The sequence below is a fragment of the Macrotis lagotis genome, chromosome 1 (genome assembly GCF_037893015.1).
Source record: "Macrotis lagotis isolate mMagLag1 chromosome 1, bilby.v1.9.chrom.fasta, whole genome shotgun sequence".
NCBI classification, from domain to species: domain Eukaryota; kingdom Metazoa; phylum Chordata; class Mammalia; order Peramelemorphia; family Peramelidae; genus Macrotis; species Macrotis lagotis.
Genome location: NC_133658.1, coordinates 277,105,092 through 277,122,070, shown reverse-complemented (window position 1 = coordinate 277,122,070; position 16,979 = coordinate 277,105,092). Strand labels below are relative to the sequence as shown.

The window sequence follows — 16,979 nt, the reverse complement described above, 5'->3', positions numbered from 1 at the left end:
GGCCCTGGTTCTCCCAGGCCAGGTGGGATGGGATGGGTCTCCCCAGGTGCTCAGTCCCAACAGTAAGAGAGTCCCATTCCCCCGAGGGACAAGCATCAGCAGCTGTCCTAGGCACCAGCAACAAGATCAGGATAAGGGGGATGAGGGAGGGGGAGTGGGGTGGAGGGGCATCCCTTCCCCGGCTTGAGCGTTAGCCCAGCCCTTCCCTCCCTCGTTGTGTTCCAACAAAGTCCCCTTTCTCCCTAACAGCATCATCCCCTGGAGCACAGGCTGCCTTTGTTTCCACAGGAACTCCAAGGGTTTTAATGCCTCCAGCCTCCCCCTTCCCAGGTCTCTAGGAAGAGACCGACAAGGGAATAAGTGCGTGTGCGTGGAGGAGGGATACCCCAGCCCAGAATCCCTGGGGCTGGGCCCTTGCTTGGGGGAGGAAGAGAAGAAAACGAGACAAACGTATCTTTAGCCATCGGGGATCCGAGTCCAACAATCTCAGTCCTCTCCAAGTGTGGGCTGGTTCCTTACCCTGGGCTGCCTGCCACCCAGCGGGCACCTGCCCTCCACCACAGCCCGAACCCAGGCCCCAGCCAGGGCTACCGCACTTTTTACAACCCCGCTCTCTGCGCTGGTTCTAAGTCAAACCGTTTCCCTGCGCGCTGGCGGGTTCCTAAAGACACAGAAACAGCCTCGGACATCCTGGGCGGAGCAGAGCACAGTGTGGTGGGGCGGAGATCACTGAGCAATGGACACCGCAGGGAAAGGGTTAACCCCAAGGAACGTGAGAGAGAGGTAGAAAGTGATTCCCAAGAAGGAACGAGACAGAGAGCCAAAGCCAGGACTCGGGCTCTGGATTCAAAGAGGTCTCTGCCTCCTTCTGGTCCTCATTTTCCTTTGGTGTAAAATGGGTATCTGAGAGATGACCACACCGCACCGGTGGTAACAGAGCTGGATTGGAGAATCCATCCCAGGGATATATCGCCAGCCACTCCTTCAGGCAGCCCTCCAGGACTGCTCTCTCTGGGCACCACTCACCATCGGCGGTATCATTCCTGGGCTCCAGCATAGACCAGGACAATAGGAGGGGGTGGGGGTGGGGTGAATTACAGCCCAGGGTGGGAGAACAACAGCAGGGTCAGGAAGACCTAGGAGCTGAGAGCAAGGATGGGCCCCAGGCAGGAGTACCCAGGGAACCGGGGACCACCGGCCCAGGCCCTGGGGAAGGGCGCTGGGTTACAGATACAGAGCCGCTTGCCCCGCTGGCCTACCTGTAGGTTTTTCCTCCACACGTTCACAGCTGCAAAGGCCAACTGCATCTGCTTCCTTCGGGCATCTTTGTGTCTTTTGTAGGCGATCTCGATGAAGATCAGGAAGATTCCGGCCACAATCCCACCAGCCACCAACATAAATACTCCTACAAGTGCCCACAGCCAGTTACTGTGGACTCAGAGGCCAGATCCATTCCTCCCTCCCGATTCCCTCCCCCACCCTGTCCTTGTCCACTGGGAAGTCCTTCCAGGGTCATCCTCAAACTGGAAATAAATCCTCTATGAAGTTACTTTATTTTCTTCCCTATTAGATTGTGAGTTCCTTGAGGGCAAGGACTCTTTCATCTTTCTTTGTAAACTCAGCTCTTACCATAGGTGTTTAATAAATTCATATTGAATGACCAACTCATGGCTATATTCCAGCACCATCCAGGGTAACCCCTCGTCTCAGAGATTAGCCCCTTCATGGTCACAAAAGGCCAGATATGAGATTTTGCAGAGACTTCTGTCTTTGGTGGGGAGAGGAAAAGAGAGGGGGCACCCACCAGCCATGTTCTCAAAGGTGAGAGTCGCTGGAGCATTGCTCCGGGAGTCACACTCCTGGTATCGAACCCAAGTCTTGTCTAAATCTTCCATGAAGCCATTTTCATGGGACCTGGAGGAAAATGGTGTGGAAACCAGTGCATTTCAGATGTAGGACCAGAGACATGGAAAAGGATGAGAAATGAAGAGGAGATGTGGAGAAGAGAGAAAGAGACAGAGAGAGGAAAAGTTAGGGAGAAAGGAAGAGGTGGAGAGAGATATACTGAGTAAGGAAAGGAGCAGCACAGGGAGGGCAGAGACAGAGATGAATCTGGCCACAGAGTGAGGGCTGAAGAGATGAGGAAAAAGGGCCAGAAGCGCTGACGGTGTCTAGGGAGTTTTTTGTTTTTAAATGTAAGGGGCAGGGCTTTAAAGGAGTCGGGAGATGCTTGGTTGGGGACCACATGGGCAGGACATATCTGTGGGTGTCTCCAGGGCTGGGGACATTAGGGGTGGGGCTTTCCCAATCAGTGGGGTACAGACTTGAGGATGGCCAGGGAGACATTCTGCTTCCAGGGACTGTCTTTGCGCATGCCAATGCCGAAGCCAGAGCGGAAGAAAAGTTCTCCTGTAGTCACCAGGTCACACTTCTGGGAGGCCTCAAACTCTAGCACTGCAGAATCCCAGATGAAGGCGTGGAGCTTGCTGGAGGCACAGGAGCAGGGTAATGGGGATCCAGGTAAGGCAGTCCCATCTCCTGGACCCTGTTCCCCTTGGACCCTGTAATACATCTAGAGGCTGCAGGGATCAGGTCAGGGGCAGTGAGGAAAGATCTCAGATTTGGAGCTGGGAGGGACCTCAGAAGCCATCTAGTACAACCCCCTCCTTTGAGGAAACCATGGCCCAGGGATATTAGAAGAATGGTATAAGGTGGCAGGAGGAATTCTCATTAGAGTCAGGATTCCCACTCAAGTGATTTGTACCCTTCTCCTGGTGCCTTTGGCTACTGCTGCTATCTGGTCTTTTTCTTTGCTAAACCCACTGGACTCTGCCTCAGTCCCAGCACTAACTGGCCTCCCCACCTCCCTTCAGGACCTCCAGCCCTGACCCCATGTAGTCCCTCGCCCTCACTTGTCCCGCACAGCCTGGATGGCTTCAGCCGCACTTTCGTAGTTGTGTTTCTCCATATGGCGGTACATGGTGCTCAGCTCTACCTGCCGCCGGAAGTAGATATCCACAGAGCTCTGTTTCACCGTGGCATAGATGAACTTGTCTGAGGGGTTCCGTAGCTAGGGATCAGTAGGAGAGGTGTCAGAGAAGCAGTCTGTGAACCTCTGCCCCTTCTTCCCACCCCAGAATGTTACCCACAGTGACTGCCCCCAGATCCCTCCTGGATCTCCATGTGATTCTCACCATTAGCTAGACCCTATCTCTATCCAGCTATCTCCTGGCCCCAGCCCTAGGCCCCAACCCTGTATTCCCTCTTCCAGAGGCTCTGGTCCAGGAATCACAGCGCTTTAGTCCTGCCCAGCTAGGCCTGGGTCCTCACTCGAGGGTCGTTGATGCCTGTGATGCGCTCTTCTGGTCGATCCAACACCAGGAAGGCTGCCAAGTTGGCAGTGTAGGAGGCAACGATGATCATGGCAAAACCAGCCCAAACCATCCCCAGGATCCGGGCTGAAAAACTTCGGGGGGCACCTGAGGGATAAACATGGTGGTATTTGCCTCCTCAGTTTGGTCGTTGAGTCTGAGAGGTGAATATATGATTTAGAAGACTTGGGGTGGGAGGACCCTCCAAGAGGGTGATGTAGGGATACTGAGACTAGAGAGCTCATGTGTGGGTCTGAGAAGCTGGACAGTGGGGTTAAGGAGTACTCTGGTAGTCCTTACCTTCCCCAATCCCAGAGTTGAGCAGGACACCCCAGGAGAACCACATAGCTGAGGAGAGGGTCAGTGCATCTTCTTCTTCTTCCTCACTATTCACTTTGAACCTACCGAAGGGACTGAGGGGGACAGGAGGAGAGGGGCAGCATCAGCTTTCAGGGCCAGCCCCATCCCCCCTCCCCCAATCATCTTCTTCCCTTCCTCCCGTGGCTCTTATCTCTTTCCCTTCCCTAGAACTCTTTTTTTCAGGTCCTGGGGGAAAGGGAAATACTGAAAAGTTGAGTGAGGTGAGGACAGGGGTCGGGCACGTCCCACTCTCACCTAAACCGATCCAGCAGATAGAGCATGACAGCCACAACATGCACAGAGAGTCCGACCAGCAGCCACAATGTGCTCTGGAAGGGCTGCATGAATGAGTCTAGGGTACTCCGAGGGATTTCCTGGGAGGGAGGAGAAGAGAGCATGAGGCAGCATCTCTACAGGCCAGAACAGGCCTCTCCTCCCTCCCTTTACTTCTTATACATCCTACCCAACTGCCTGGGGGTACCCTGACCCTTCCCAGGGATGTCAGTTTCCCAGGCCCCTTCCCCAGTCTCCAACTGACCTTCTTCACCAGGATGGTCAGTCCCTGATACTTGAAGGGCTTGGAGAACTCGATGTACTGGGCCCGCTCATTATTGATGGTCAGTGGAGCCACGATCATGTCTGCCTGGCCACTCAATAGCTCCCCCATCATCCCATTCCACTCCTTCTTGTTGCTATTGTTTACCTGGGGAGGGGGACATGGACTTTGAAGTCCCAGCAGATCCAGTCCTAGACTGATTCTTAACTCTTCCATCTTCATACTGGATTAATCCTTTAGCCCCAGATCGCAGTTCGTCATCATTTTGTAGTTTTTTATCCTCAGTCCCCCAGGTCCCTCAAGGTTACCTGCCTTGAGGCCTGGTTCCCTCATTCTTTCTTTTCTTAGGTCCTTACTCTAATTTTCCTCCCCTCCTAGGCCCTCTGTTCTGAGCCCACTTCACCTACTTTATTTCTTAATTTTCCTAGCCACCTCCAATTCCCCAGATACCAAAGCCTGGCCTCCCTATTTCACTCCCTTAGCCCTTTTGTCCACATACCCGCTCCTGAGTGCCAAACTTGCCATCAGCCACCAGATGGACCTCATAGGTGAAATTCATTGTTTTGGCCAGGTCGATGAGCAGGTCAATGCAGAAACCATAGCAGCACTGGAGTATAGTGTGGCGGACTGGGGGGGGTGGGGAGGAGGAATTCCAAGAGAAGATGATTATGTCCACCATGTACCCTAGCCCACATGACTTTTTCTGCTATCCACCACAAGCAGGTACTTCCCTTTCTGATCCCTCCCCCCACCCCAGGCTAGACTCACCAGCACCTGGATGGGTGTCGTTTGGGCCTGTACAGGTGACCTTCTTTATTTTCTCTCCATTGATTGTGAGATCTTCATTACAGGTTTCACCATCTAGAGCTGGTTTCACATACACAAAGGGCTCCTGGTGGATAGTGACGATCTGGGGTGAGGAGGAGGAAAAACTTAGTTAATGTATCCTTGGGTTCCCTAGAAAATCTCTCTTCCCTTCCCTGATAACCATCCTTCCCTACCTATCTGTTAGTAGAGGAATTCTTTTTTTTTTTTTAAGGTTGTTTTTTTTTTTTTTGGCAAGGCAAATGGGGTTAAGTGGCTTGCCCAAGGCCACACAGCTAGGTAATTATTAAGTGTCTGAGACTGGATTTGAACCCAGGTACTCCTGACTCCAGGTCCAGTGCTCTATCAGCTGTGCCACCTAACTGCCCCTAGTACCTTTCTATTAGGATCTCTCCAGCTCTCCCTTCTAATCTGTCTCTGCTTCTCTATCTTTCTGTCTCTCCACTTGACTCATTTCATTGTCCCTCCCAGCCTTCCTGTCTCTTCAACTCTCTATTATCTTAGCCCCTTTCCTGAATAATCTGTCTGGTTGTCACACCTCACTGATTGAGGAAGTGGGATCAATTCTCTTGCCTATCTTCATAACTTTTCTATGTCTGTCTCACCTTTAGTCTGGTTGACATTTCATATCCTTCAGGCTTCTCAGTCTCTCCCCCTGGCCAAATGATCTTACGGTCATTGGGTAGGACCTGAAAAGTGGGAAGGTTGCATGAAGGGAAGCCAAGAGAGGCCCTAGCCATAATCCCTGGACCCTCAGTCTAAGTTTCTCAACACTATTAGGGGCCTACTTACGTGACTCCCATTGAAAATCCCTACTTGCACCAGTTTTCGGTTCTGCAGGTTCATGATGCTGTAGTTGGCAAACTTCCTGTCGCCATCCTCATTGAATTCCACTCTGCCAGTCACACCTTCTGAGTACTTAGAAGACATCAGTACCCTGAGAAACAGGGAAGAATGAAGGAGATTGATTGATAGTTTGGGGAGATTTTCTCCCAATCCTTTTCCTGGCACTGAATGCTTTGACTTCCACTTCATCTCCATACTATCTAGAGTAACTGAGAGGACTTGGAACTCACCAGCCAAAATTCTAAGCCATGCCTTTTTCCCATTCATCATTCCAGGCTAAATTAGCTTTGAATAAGTGTCATAAAACCCCAAGTGAGTGATGAGTATATAATTATCCCTTCTATATCTCTGGATTTAGGGATGCGATGCTCTCATGACATGGAAAATTTATGTAAAACTTTTTGGCCCTTTCTTTGTACCAGAAAAATCTATTTTTTTCCTTTTATAGGGAGGGTAATTGGGGTTAAGGACTTGCCCAGGGTCACACAATAAGTGAGGTGGGTTTTAAACTCAGGTTCTCCTGACTCCAGTGCCCATGCTCTATTCACTGCACTACCTAGCTGCGCCTTTATAGTAACTTATAAAATCTGATTTGATATTCTATAATACTATACATATATTTTATGCATTTCTGAGTTTTTAAATTTTTTCTGTGATATCTACCAGTCTTTGCATGTCATCTGCAGCTTTCACAAAACTCCCCAAAAATTCCTGTTATATTTCTTTTGCTGATCTGCAATATATCAACAATGGGGAAAGTTAAGATATGGAAGAAATAACTGTACCTTTATATTTGTGTCCATATGTGTATTTGTGATGGCATCTCCATTTTTAATTCCCCTATTCTCAGGGAGGGAAAAGCCTGTTCTGTCCAGTCAACCATATACCTAGAGTGGACCCATTGGCTCTCTGTTCTGGTTTCTGTTTCTGTTTTTTAAATTTTTAATTAAAGATTTTATTTATTTTGAGTTTTACAATTTTTTCCCCCAATCTCACTCCCCCCTCACAGAAAGCAATTTGTCAGTCTTTACATGGTTTCCTTGTTGTACATTGATCCAAATTGAGTGTGATGAGAGAGAAATCATATCCTTAAAGAAGAAACATAAAGTAAAAGAGATATTCTGTTTCTGTTTCTGATGAGTTTCATAGATTTAGATTTGGAAATGACCTTGGGTTGTTTAAACCAGTCACCTCATTTTGTACATAAGAAAACTGAGGTCCAGAGAAGTTAAATAATTTGCCCAAAGTCACATAGTTGGTAAGTGGCAAAATGAAGACTTGAACAAAGGTCAACTTCAGTGGCCAATTTAGTTCTTTTTTTTTTGGTTGTTGTTGTTGTTGTTTCTTTTGGTGAGGCAATTGGGGTTGAGTGACTTGCCCAGTAAATGTCAAATGTCTGAGACTGTATTTGAACTCAGGTTCTCTTGACTTCAATACCAGTTCTCTAATCCCTGAACCACCTAGCTGTCCCAATGGGGTTCAATTTGGGAGAAGCTGTGACAATCTCTTCTTGTGTCACCACAAGGTCAGGAATGTCCCCAAATACCTGAACTCCCTTTATAGTTTTCCATAGGCTTAAGAATTCAATGAAATCCCCTTTGGAACCTGTTCCCAACCTCTGCTGGAAATTTCTCACAGGAATCCTTGCAGTTGTAGTTTCTGGGATCTAGTGAAGACTACTCTTTAAATTAAGACTACTCTTTCCACCTAAAAAATTTTTTTTGTTTTTTATTTCAAGACAATGGGGTTAAGTGGCTTGCCCAAGGCCACACAGCTAGGAATTTATTAAGTGTGTGAGTCCAGATTTGAGCTCATGTCCTCCTGTTTCCAGGACTGGTGCTCTATTCATTATACCACTTGGTTGCCCCTTACCTTAAAGATTTTTTGGACATTAATCCTATTCTCTTTTCCCAGAATATTCCCAGAATAGTCTTAATATTTTCAGTATATCCTCAGAGAACTATGGAACACTAGTTCCCAATTTTCTTGCATAAGGTTTCAGCCTTTATAAGGAGGTAGAAATACAATCACCATGCATTTCTTCTCTTGAGGTCTAGCATATTTTCCAGGCAACTGAAGGAAATTTTCTGGTGGCGATGATGTTGGAAGTCAGAGGGAAAGATAGTGAAGATTGTGTTGTTTGAAATATGACTGTGATGATGAAGATCATGGAGCTAGTGATAATAAAGGTGAAAGTGATGATTATGAAAAAGACTATTAGGGGTGGCTAGGTGGCACAGTGGATAAGGCACCGGCCCTGGAGTCAGGAGTACCTGGGTTCAAATCCAGTCTCAGACACTTAATAATTACCTACCTGTGTGGCCTTGGGCAAGCCACTTAACCCCATTTGCCTTGCAAAAAAAACCTAAAAAAAAAGACTATGGTACAGTGGAGAGAAAGAGAAGAAATAGTGAGGGAGGGAGAGAAAGAGACAGAAAAAGAGAACAAGGGAGGAAGACAGAGAGTTGGAGGGCTCATTGGCTCTGGAGGCAGAAATTATGAGTTCAAATCCTGTCTCTAACCACTTATGTCTTAGTTTTAATTTCCTCCTATGTAAAATAAGAAAGTTGGGTGAGATGGACTTTTCCAACATTAGATCAGTGACTCAGGGAGAATGATGATGAAAATGATGGTGATGGTAATAATGATATTGACCATGAGCATAATGATCATAGATTAAGAATGATAAGATAAAAAAAAGAATGGTAAGAGATCCCAATCCCTTCATTTTACAAATAAATTAAATGAAGCTGATCATAAAGATAGTAATTAAGTTCAAGTCCTCTGGGTCCAAAGTCAGTGTTCTTTAACCTGTTTCAGTGGGGTGGCTAGGGGGTGAGTAGATAGAGCACGGAGACTGGAGTTAGTAAATCCTCATGTTCCTGAGTTCAAATCTGCCTCAGACAGTTAATAGCTGGGTGACACTGGGCAAGTCACTTAACTCTGGTTACCTACTCTATAAAATGAGCTGGAGAACCATTCCAATATTTTTGCCGTTATAGGGCTATAAAAAGTTGGGCATGACTGAAATGACTGAACAACAAAACCTGTACCAAAATGGTGAACATGTTGAGTGCATGAGTGTGAGGTGGTAGTGATGGCCATATATATGATAGTGATTATGAAGATGTTTGGGGGGGGATACTGGCACCAAATTCTACCAACCCATGATATTCTTTTGATTTTGGTGGTGATGATGACAAGACAGTGGTGATAATGGAGACAGTGATGGTGATGTTTAGAGTGGCAGAGGACAAAGTTCTGGATTTACAGTCAATTTTGATTCCTGCCTCTGACATTGATCATATGACCATGGGCATGCCACTTAATTTCTAGGAGCCTCAACTATAGTATGGGGGGGTCAATAATTCTTATGCTATATATCTTGAAGGGCTGTGTAGGAAAGTATTTATATTGTAAACTGAAAAGAACTTCAGAAAGGAGAAAAAAGGACTGTTATTAGTTTGTTAGGTGAGGAAGTGTCAGGGGCTCTGAATCAGATGTGGCTCTGCCAATATGCCATCCTCTCCTTGTCTTCACTCTTCCACTTACTTTTTTTTTCATTTGATCCTCACAACAGTCATGAGGTTATTGTATATATATATTTACTAAATGTTGCATTGACATCCTTATTTCCATTTTACAAATGAACAAACTAAGGTTTAGGGGATTCTATGTGATTTATTTTTAATAATCACTAAATTGATTAGTGATAAAACCAAGGTGAGAATCCCAGGACTTCTTTTCTTATTCCAATTTTTCACCTCTCTGTACCATATTGCTTTCACAGTTCATTTCTATTTGGGACTTCAAGGACTGGTCTCAATCAGAACAATAGGGTTTACTGACTAGTAGATCAAGAAAATGTAATAGGTGTAGTTTGGTTAGGTTTCAATAAAGTATCTAACAAAGTCTCAGGACATTCTTGTAAACAATATAGGGAAATGTGGGCTTGTTGTTGCCCAGTCGTTTTAGTTGCATTCAACTCTTTGTGACTCCATTTAGGGTTTTCTTGGTAAAGATATTTCCACTTACCTTTTGAAGAGAGGCCCAGTCTTCCAGATGTTAGTATTGCCAACACAGCCACGGGGAGGATCTGTGATGTTCTCTTTTTCGAAAAGCTCATGCACAGCTTGGGCTACCACACCCACAGCATCGCTGATGTGTGCAGATTCATTTTTTCCATTAATCAGCTGGAGTCCAATGATACCTGGGAAAGTCCATGTAAAAAAATGTGACCGATAGACCTAGAAATTTCTTACCCATCCCAAGCAAATTTTTTTTTTGTTGAATTGTGACTTTTTCTTTTTTAAATCTGATTAACTGAAAGTAAATTTTTAAAATGAAAAACATCTTTTATTTGAATCCAAGCAAGTTTACCCCTTGACCCCGAGAGGACCCCAAATTGGTAACTGTCCAGAGCCCTGAGCAGGGCTGGAAACCTGGACTGATGGCCCAGGTCACCCCAATGTCTCTACTGCCCATTTTAATAGTAACCATTGAGGAGCCAATCTCTTCCACCCCAGACAGATCCTTTGGGTAACATTCCTTGGTACATACCATCTGGGGCGTAGCGTAGTGCATTCCCTGAGATCTCCCGCTCGCCTACAAGCCACACGTACCCAGAGCCTGTCATGTTCAGCATTGCGGCTGCCCGGTACACAGTGGCAGCATCATCCTCGCTGCAGGACAGATGTGGGGGTGACAAGAGCCAGGGTTCCTCCCTCCCCCTCAGACCCTTCCTCAAGTCCTACCTCCATTTCTCTGACCTAAATTATGCCAGCAACATTGCAATTGGGAAACTAGACAAAAGGGTGGTATTTAATATTTTAAAATAACTTTCATAGATATTTTTTATTTTTATCCTTACAACAATACTATTCCCTGGATCTGAATTATAAGGATCCCTTTAGAGACAAAAGATTCCTGATGCAGTAGAAAGAAAATTAGATATTTAGTTTGAAACCTAGGTTTAATTCTAAGTTCTAACATTTATTTGCTATATGACCATGAACAATCATTCATTTTCTCAGATTAAGTTTTCTTTTCTATAAAATGGAGTTTATGATACTTGTCTATCTCATAAAAATTTTGGGAGGAAAGTGCTTCATGAACCTTAAAGCATACCACATGTATACATCATATATATATATATATATATATATATATATATATATATATATATATACATATACACACACACACATAGACATATTTGTGTGTATAGACATATATATACATATATATATATATATATATATATATATTATCCAGAACATTGTTTTACACTAACTGCCTTTTATTGTGTCCCTATTACAGCCCCTCAACGTGCTTCTTTTGGTGTCTTTCCTACTCACCATTTTCTACCCCACCCCTATTCCCAACATACACACACACACACACACACACACACACACACACACACACACACACATATATTCATACACGCTCCCTCTATTTTTCTCACTTCAGATAAAAGTCAAACTCCCTAGAACCAGTGAGGTTCTCAGGAACTTCCCTAAGTTTCCCAAGGAAAGAACAATTGACAGATCTCTCTCTCTCTCTCTCTCTCTCTCTCTCTCTCTCTCTCTCTAGCTTTAGTTAAACCTTCTATTCAGAAGTACGATTGTCTTTTATGAAAGAATTCTGTCTCAAGGAGGGTTTTCATCACATGAAAGTGTGTTGAATGTTGCACAGGGCTAACAGATTCTCTTGACAAAAGATCCCATTCCATTACTCTCATTTAAAGAGAACCATTTGAACAACTAGACCATTAAGTTTTAGAGAATTTAGTAAGAACAGAAATAGAGTTAGAGATAGATTCATGGTACCCTTGATGGTCCCTCCTTTGCCAGACTTTCTAAGACGGTCAAGAGACATTACTGAGTGCCTACCATATGGCTGGCACCATGGAAGGCATTGAATGTGTGTGCATGTGTCCACAGGCATATATTTGACAAAGCAAAAGGTAAAAGAAACATGAAACGTAGTCCCTGCACTGAATTCTTGCTGGGCAGACAGGACAGACTCAAGTCACAGGACAGAGGTAGAATATATTAACAATGTCATAGATTCCAGGCAGCTGTCCCAAATCCAGGAAGCATGGAAGGTTTGGGATGGGGGGGGGTATAACCAGGGTAGATTAGGGGCATCCTAGACATGGGGGTATGGACAGAATGGAAAATGTAGTGTGTGTGTGTGTGTGTGTGTGTGTGTGTGTGTGTGTGTGTGAAGAAGCATGTCCACACTAGGGTGGAGTGTGCTAGGAGGACCTTGGAGTTTTTCATACAGTAGGAAAGAGACATAAGAGAAAGGTAAGGGCACTGTTAGGAGATCTTTCCTAACACCTTTTCAAACTAAAAATTGACATGAGTATGGAAGGATAATATAGGAATAATGGCATAAAAACTTATAAGTTAGCAGTCCCTTAGGCCCATACTCATAGACCAAAGGTAGGTCTAGGGAGGCATGAGGAAGTGATAACTCGGGCAAACAGTCATATTAGTGTGCCTCACTTCCCTTTGCAGAGTAGGATTTAGATCATTATTTGAATGTTCTTAAAAAACCCAATTTTTTTTTTTTAGATTTTTGCAAGACAAACAGGGTTAAGTGTATCCAAGGTAATTATTAAATGTCTAAGGCCGAATTTGAACTCAGGTACTCCTGACTCCAGGGTAGGTGCTCTATCCACTGTGCCATGTAGCCACCCCATAAACCCCCAATCTTAATGATATTGTTGCATAGAAAAAAGATTTCATGAAAATTTCATGAAAAAGTCAGACTTATGTCATTAGGATTTCGAATATACTGAAATCTTTTCTGAATCTATATTACCAGCCTGTGCTAAGGCAAACCATTTTGTCTTTTCTGGACCTCATTTTCCTCATTTACATTAATGTCATGAAATATAGAGCTAGAAGGAGCCCTAGAGATCGTCTGATTCAGGCCCTCATGATGTACTTCCAGAATTTGAGTTCCAGGGACAGGAAGTGTCTTGGTCAAACTTACATAGCCTGTAACCAGCAAAGTTATTCCTCTGACACCTGAGCTATTATTCTTCTATTTATGACAATGAAGCTGTATTGATGAAGGGGTTAAACTAAGAGTGTATTGAACTCTAAATTCTTGGATTCTATGATCTTAGGGCAATGAGTTCCTAAGTTTACTTCTAGCAAATGCTGTAAATCAAGACTTTACTTATTGTCTGGTTGATTATCTAGACTTAAGAAAGTGATGAAGAAAAGTGTTAATAATGCAAATTAAATCTAAAAGCATGTCCTGAATACATTTCCCCAACCATCTACCCAGAATGAATTGTTTAAATTTGTAATACCACATGCTTATTTATTTCTCAATGTGGAACATAAAAAATTTTCCCCAAAAAACATCTTTCCATATTCTTTCTCTGGTAACAGGCATTTGTGTCATCTGTGCCATCTTTTCCCATCCTCCTTCAGCTTTCCTAGAGACTGTGTCATCATCTTATCCATCATTCCTTATTTTCTCTTGCTAGAACCCCAGCTCAAGTTATTTTTTATTGCCACCCTTCCCTTTACCCAAGTATCTTTTCTTGGGTCATAATTGTCATCTTTCTCAGACCTTTCCCTATTCTGTTGTATTTGTCTAGAAGGGTAATGGCCAGATCTATCTACAGCTCTACAGGCATAGATGAAGATTATTTAGTAGGCAAAGACAAAAGTTTTCTGTTTTAATTTCCAGCTTCCCAGTGTTACCTAATGTTGTGAAGGTCTACATAGCCACAGTCACACACAAGATCTACATCTTCAAAGAATGATCTACAATAATGACCTTTTCATCCTTGCTCCCTCCCTTTCCCCAGAGCTCAGGGTCTGCCAATAGACAAATGTGTTTGGGTGATCTATTCCTTGCCACTACCACACACTTCCCCAATGTTTTGCAAAGGAAGACTTCAGCCCACATTGAAATTCATGGTTTACTTTTCTGACATCTCATGCAGAAGGCATGAGTGGTGGCTAGACATATTCTAGAATCTAGGGGAGGGATGGAGAATTAGATCAAGGTCTGAGATTATGGGAGGCCAGGAAGAAAAGAACAAGGGTCAGTCAGCTTTGAATACTTAAGCCCCTTCACACCTGGAATCCCATCACAGAGACTAGTGCAATTGATCTTGGTATGCAAGAGGCAAGAATATTCAATGAGGAATCAAGTAAGAAATCCTGGTCTTTCATCACCATCTTGAAAGGACTATTTCCCTTTTTTAAAGGTGAATTTCTTCATCTGCCAAATTCTGGCATTGCTTTTAAAAGACTCATTCCAGCTCTGACCAATAATGATGTTTGTCCTACATTCCTGAAGAAGATCATGACATTAGGGAGGTGATACCAAGACAAACAAGCTAATTGGATTTGAGTGAGGAATGTGCTCTGCTAAGATTCACTTTCTCCTCTGGAACTGTCTGGGTCCAGTGACCAGATATGAATCAGGACAACTGGAGATGGCCCTGGATGCCAGACAATCAGGGTTGCTCAAGGTCACACAGCTAGTAAGTATCAAGTGTTTGGGGTTGGATTTGAACTCCCATCCTCCTGACTCAAGGTCAGTGCTCTATCTATTGTGCCACCTCTATGAAATATCACCATAATTTCCTCTTCTAGTAAATTTACAAGAAATGAAAAATAAGACCAATCTTCAGAGTACCCCACTACTTATGTTTCTCCTTTGACAGTAGATGTCCCTACTTTTTTGTGTGTATGGGGGGAGGAGTTTATCTCCAAAACAACTAAGGACTTGACAGATCAGCTTGAACTGTATATGAGGACCATGTATGAATTCTGGTAGGGACTTAGAAGAGGAAGTGGTTAATGATGATTTTTAGTCTTAAAAATAATGAATTTAAACATAATAATTAAGCACATTTAATTGGATGTATTGTGTAAATACTATCTTTTTAAGTAAAGCATTTATTTATTAGAAAAAGTGTTGGATTTAGAGTCAAGACACTTTGATTTGAATACTGACTCAAAGATACTTTCTCTTTATGTGCCCTTGGATGAGTCACTTAATCTTTGTGAGCTTTGATTTCCTCTTGTATGAAATGAGAATAATAGTTATACTTACTCTACCACAGGACTGTTGAGGAAAGAATACTTTTTTCAAGTCTCTGGGAACTATATAGATATTCTATAAATATAGTCAGTTACAATTCAGACTTATAAATTCCATGGTGTCTCAATTTGTAAAACCCTGACAAAGACTTTGTAAAAGTTGGAATTATTCTATTACTTTCTCTAGGAACTTTGTGGCATGAAGGGGTGTGTTTCTGTGTGTGTGTGTGTGTGTGTGTGTGTGTGTGTGTGTGTGTGTGAGTTGGGGGATGGGGCAGAATGAGGGCTATACAGGGGACTGGATAGACATGAAAAGCTTTATGTTAGAAGGATTTAGATCAAAACAGGAATAAATCCCCGAAGCCTCAGGATGGGTGGAGATTCGGAGGAGAAAGTAAGCCGACTTTCTGACTTACCTGGCTGAGAGGATGATGACTCGCGCCTCCAGCTCTTGTGCCTCCTTCAATAATGCTGTCACGTTCTTGGTCCCAGGTTCAAACTGCAGCACCTTCTCTGCCTGTGGTTATGAACCGGAGTGTTAGGGGGCTGCCAGGTCCGATCAGACGCCTCTCCGGCGCAATGGGGCCGCAGCCACCAGTAAACCCCAAACGGCAATTCAGGTTAACTAAGACTGGTGCCGTTTCCTTCTTTATTTCCTCTCCTTTTCCTTCTCAGTTCTTTCTCTTTCCTCGGCTCCCTCACTTTTGCGCTCTCTCTCGCTCTCTCTCTCTCTCTCTCTCTCTCTCTCTCTCTCTCTTTCTCTCTCTCGCTCTCTTTTTCGTTCTCCCTCTCTCAGACAATCTCAAACTCTCTCTCGCGCTCTCTCTTCTCTCTCTTTGCACTGTGCATGCAAACTGAAGTGGACCGAGACTCAGAAAGAGGCGTGCAGCGGACAGGTAACAGAAAAAAGGCTTTCGGAATGCAACCGGGAACTCAGACGGGGGCGTCTTTTCCAGAACCGCGGGAAATCCGCAAAGGCCCTGATTTAGACAGTGGCCAGCAGGAGCAGCCCGGTCCCAGGTGACTAGGTAGGGGCCGCTCCCTCCCGGGTTTCAAAAAGGAAACCCTGGCGGGTCCCAACGGTTCACATGCATTTCCCAGAGAGAGCTTGTCCTCCTCCTGCTGCTGACTGTGCTTCTCTTTTTCTGTCTCTCTCTCTCTCTCTCTCTCTCTGTCTGTCTGTCTGTCTCTCTCTTTCTCTCAGACTGTCTCCTCAAACAGAACTACCAGCTCGGCACCGCCACGTGCGCCCATGTTGCCAGCACCAGCCTGCCTCGACTTTAGAGTCATTCCTCGCTTGGTTAAAGCCCCCTCGCCCGGAGGCGGAGGCGGACACTTGAGGGCTGGCGTCTGTGACTCTCACAGGCACCTCAGTGACTACCTAGGTCGGTGGGCGGCGTGCACGTCCATGCAAAGATACCTTGGGTCCTCGCTTGTTGTCATAGGAAAGTTGGTCGAGGTTTTCATAGTTCCTTTTTTTACTCTGATGGATAATGTGCACAGAGAAAATATGCAGACACAGAAGAAGATTATAAACAGCTGAAAATGACGAGCACTAAAGCAAATCCAACATCACCGCCTCTCCACGGTCTGCATGAGGGCCACGTAGCCATGGAGCTTGCAAACACCAAATTTCCCCTGGGAAAGTCGGGACAGGGCGGGGTGGGGAACAAGAGTTGGGGTGATTGGTGCTGGAGGGACAGCTCCTGTCCGAGGAGCTGGGGGGTGTGAAATAGCTCACACCTTGGGGAAAGAAAAGTGTGTTGGCATTTGGATTTCGCCTCCCTCCCTCTACCCAGATGTCTCCCAATCTGTGTCCCTGTGCGTCACCATTTCCATCCCATCCATGTCCAAAACTGCGTCACTTATATCCTGATCCATAGTCTACCATCTGCAACCCAATCTATCCTGGTCCATGTCTCCTTCTGGTTTCCT

The 16,979-nt window shown here is 44.8% G+C and overlaps 1 protein-coding gene across 2 annotated transcripts in view; it reads right to left on the bottom strand.

Annotated features, from left to right (window-relative positions):
- Window positions 1-16,979, bottom strand: part of GRIN1 (glutamate ionotropic receptor NMDA type subunit 1) — a 37,816-nt gene that overhangs the window by 8,151 nt on the left and 12,686 nt on the right. For both annotated transcript variants that reach the window (XM_074210569.1, XM_074210568.1), the window contains exons 4-19: window positions 16,465-16,527; window positions 15,461-15,561; window positions 10,519-10,640; window positions 9,994-10,168; window positions 5,905-6,049; window positions 5,718-5,801; window positions 5,056-5,197; window positions 4,787-4,914; window positions 4,270-4,434; window positions 3,987-4,105; window positions 3,672-3,784; window positions 3,331-3,479; window positions 2,913-3,070; window positions 2,325-2,486; window positions 1,805-1,914; window positions 1,260-1,405 (exon numbers count right to left, since the gene is read on the bottom strand). In XM_074210569.1, coding sequence (XP_074066670.1) covers window positions 1,260-1,405; window positions 1,805-1,914; window positions 2,325-2,486; window positions 2,913-3,070; window positions 3,331-3,479; window positions 3,672-3,784; window positions 3,987-4,105; window positions 4,270-4,434; window positions 4,787-4,914; window positions 5,056-5,197; window positions 5,718-5,801; window positions 5,905-6,049; window positions 9,994-10,168; window positions 10,519-10,640; window positions 15,461-15,561; window positions 16,465-16,527 — 2,082 coding nt within the window. The remainder of the gene's footprint in view (window positions 1-1,259; window positions 1,406-1,804; window positions 1,915-2,324; window positions 2,487-2,912; window positions 3,071-3,330; window positions 3,480-3,671; window positions 3,785-3,986; window positions 4,106-4,269; window positions 4,435-4,786; window positions 4,915-5,055; window positions 5,198-5,717; window positions 5,802-5,904; window positions 6,050-9,993; window positions 10,169-10,518; window positions 10,641-15,460; window positions 15,562-16,464; window positions 16,528-16,979) is intronic.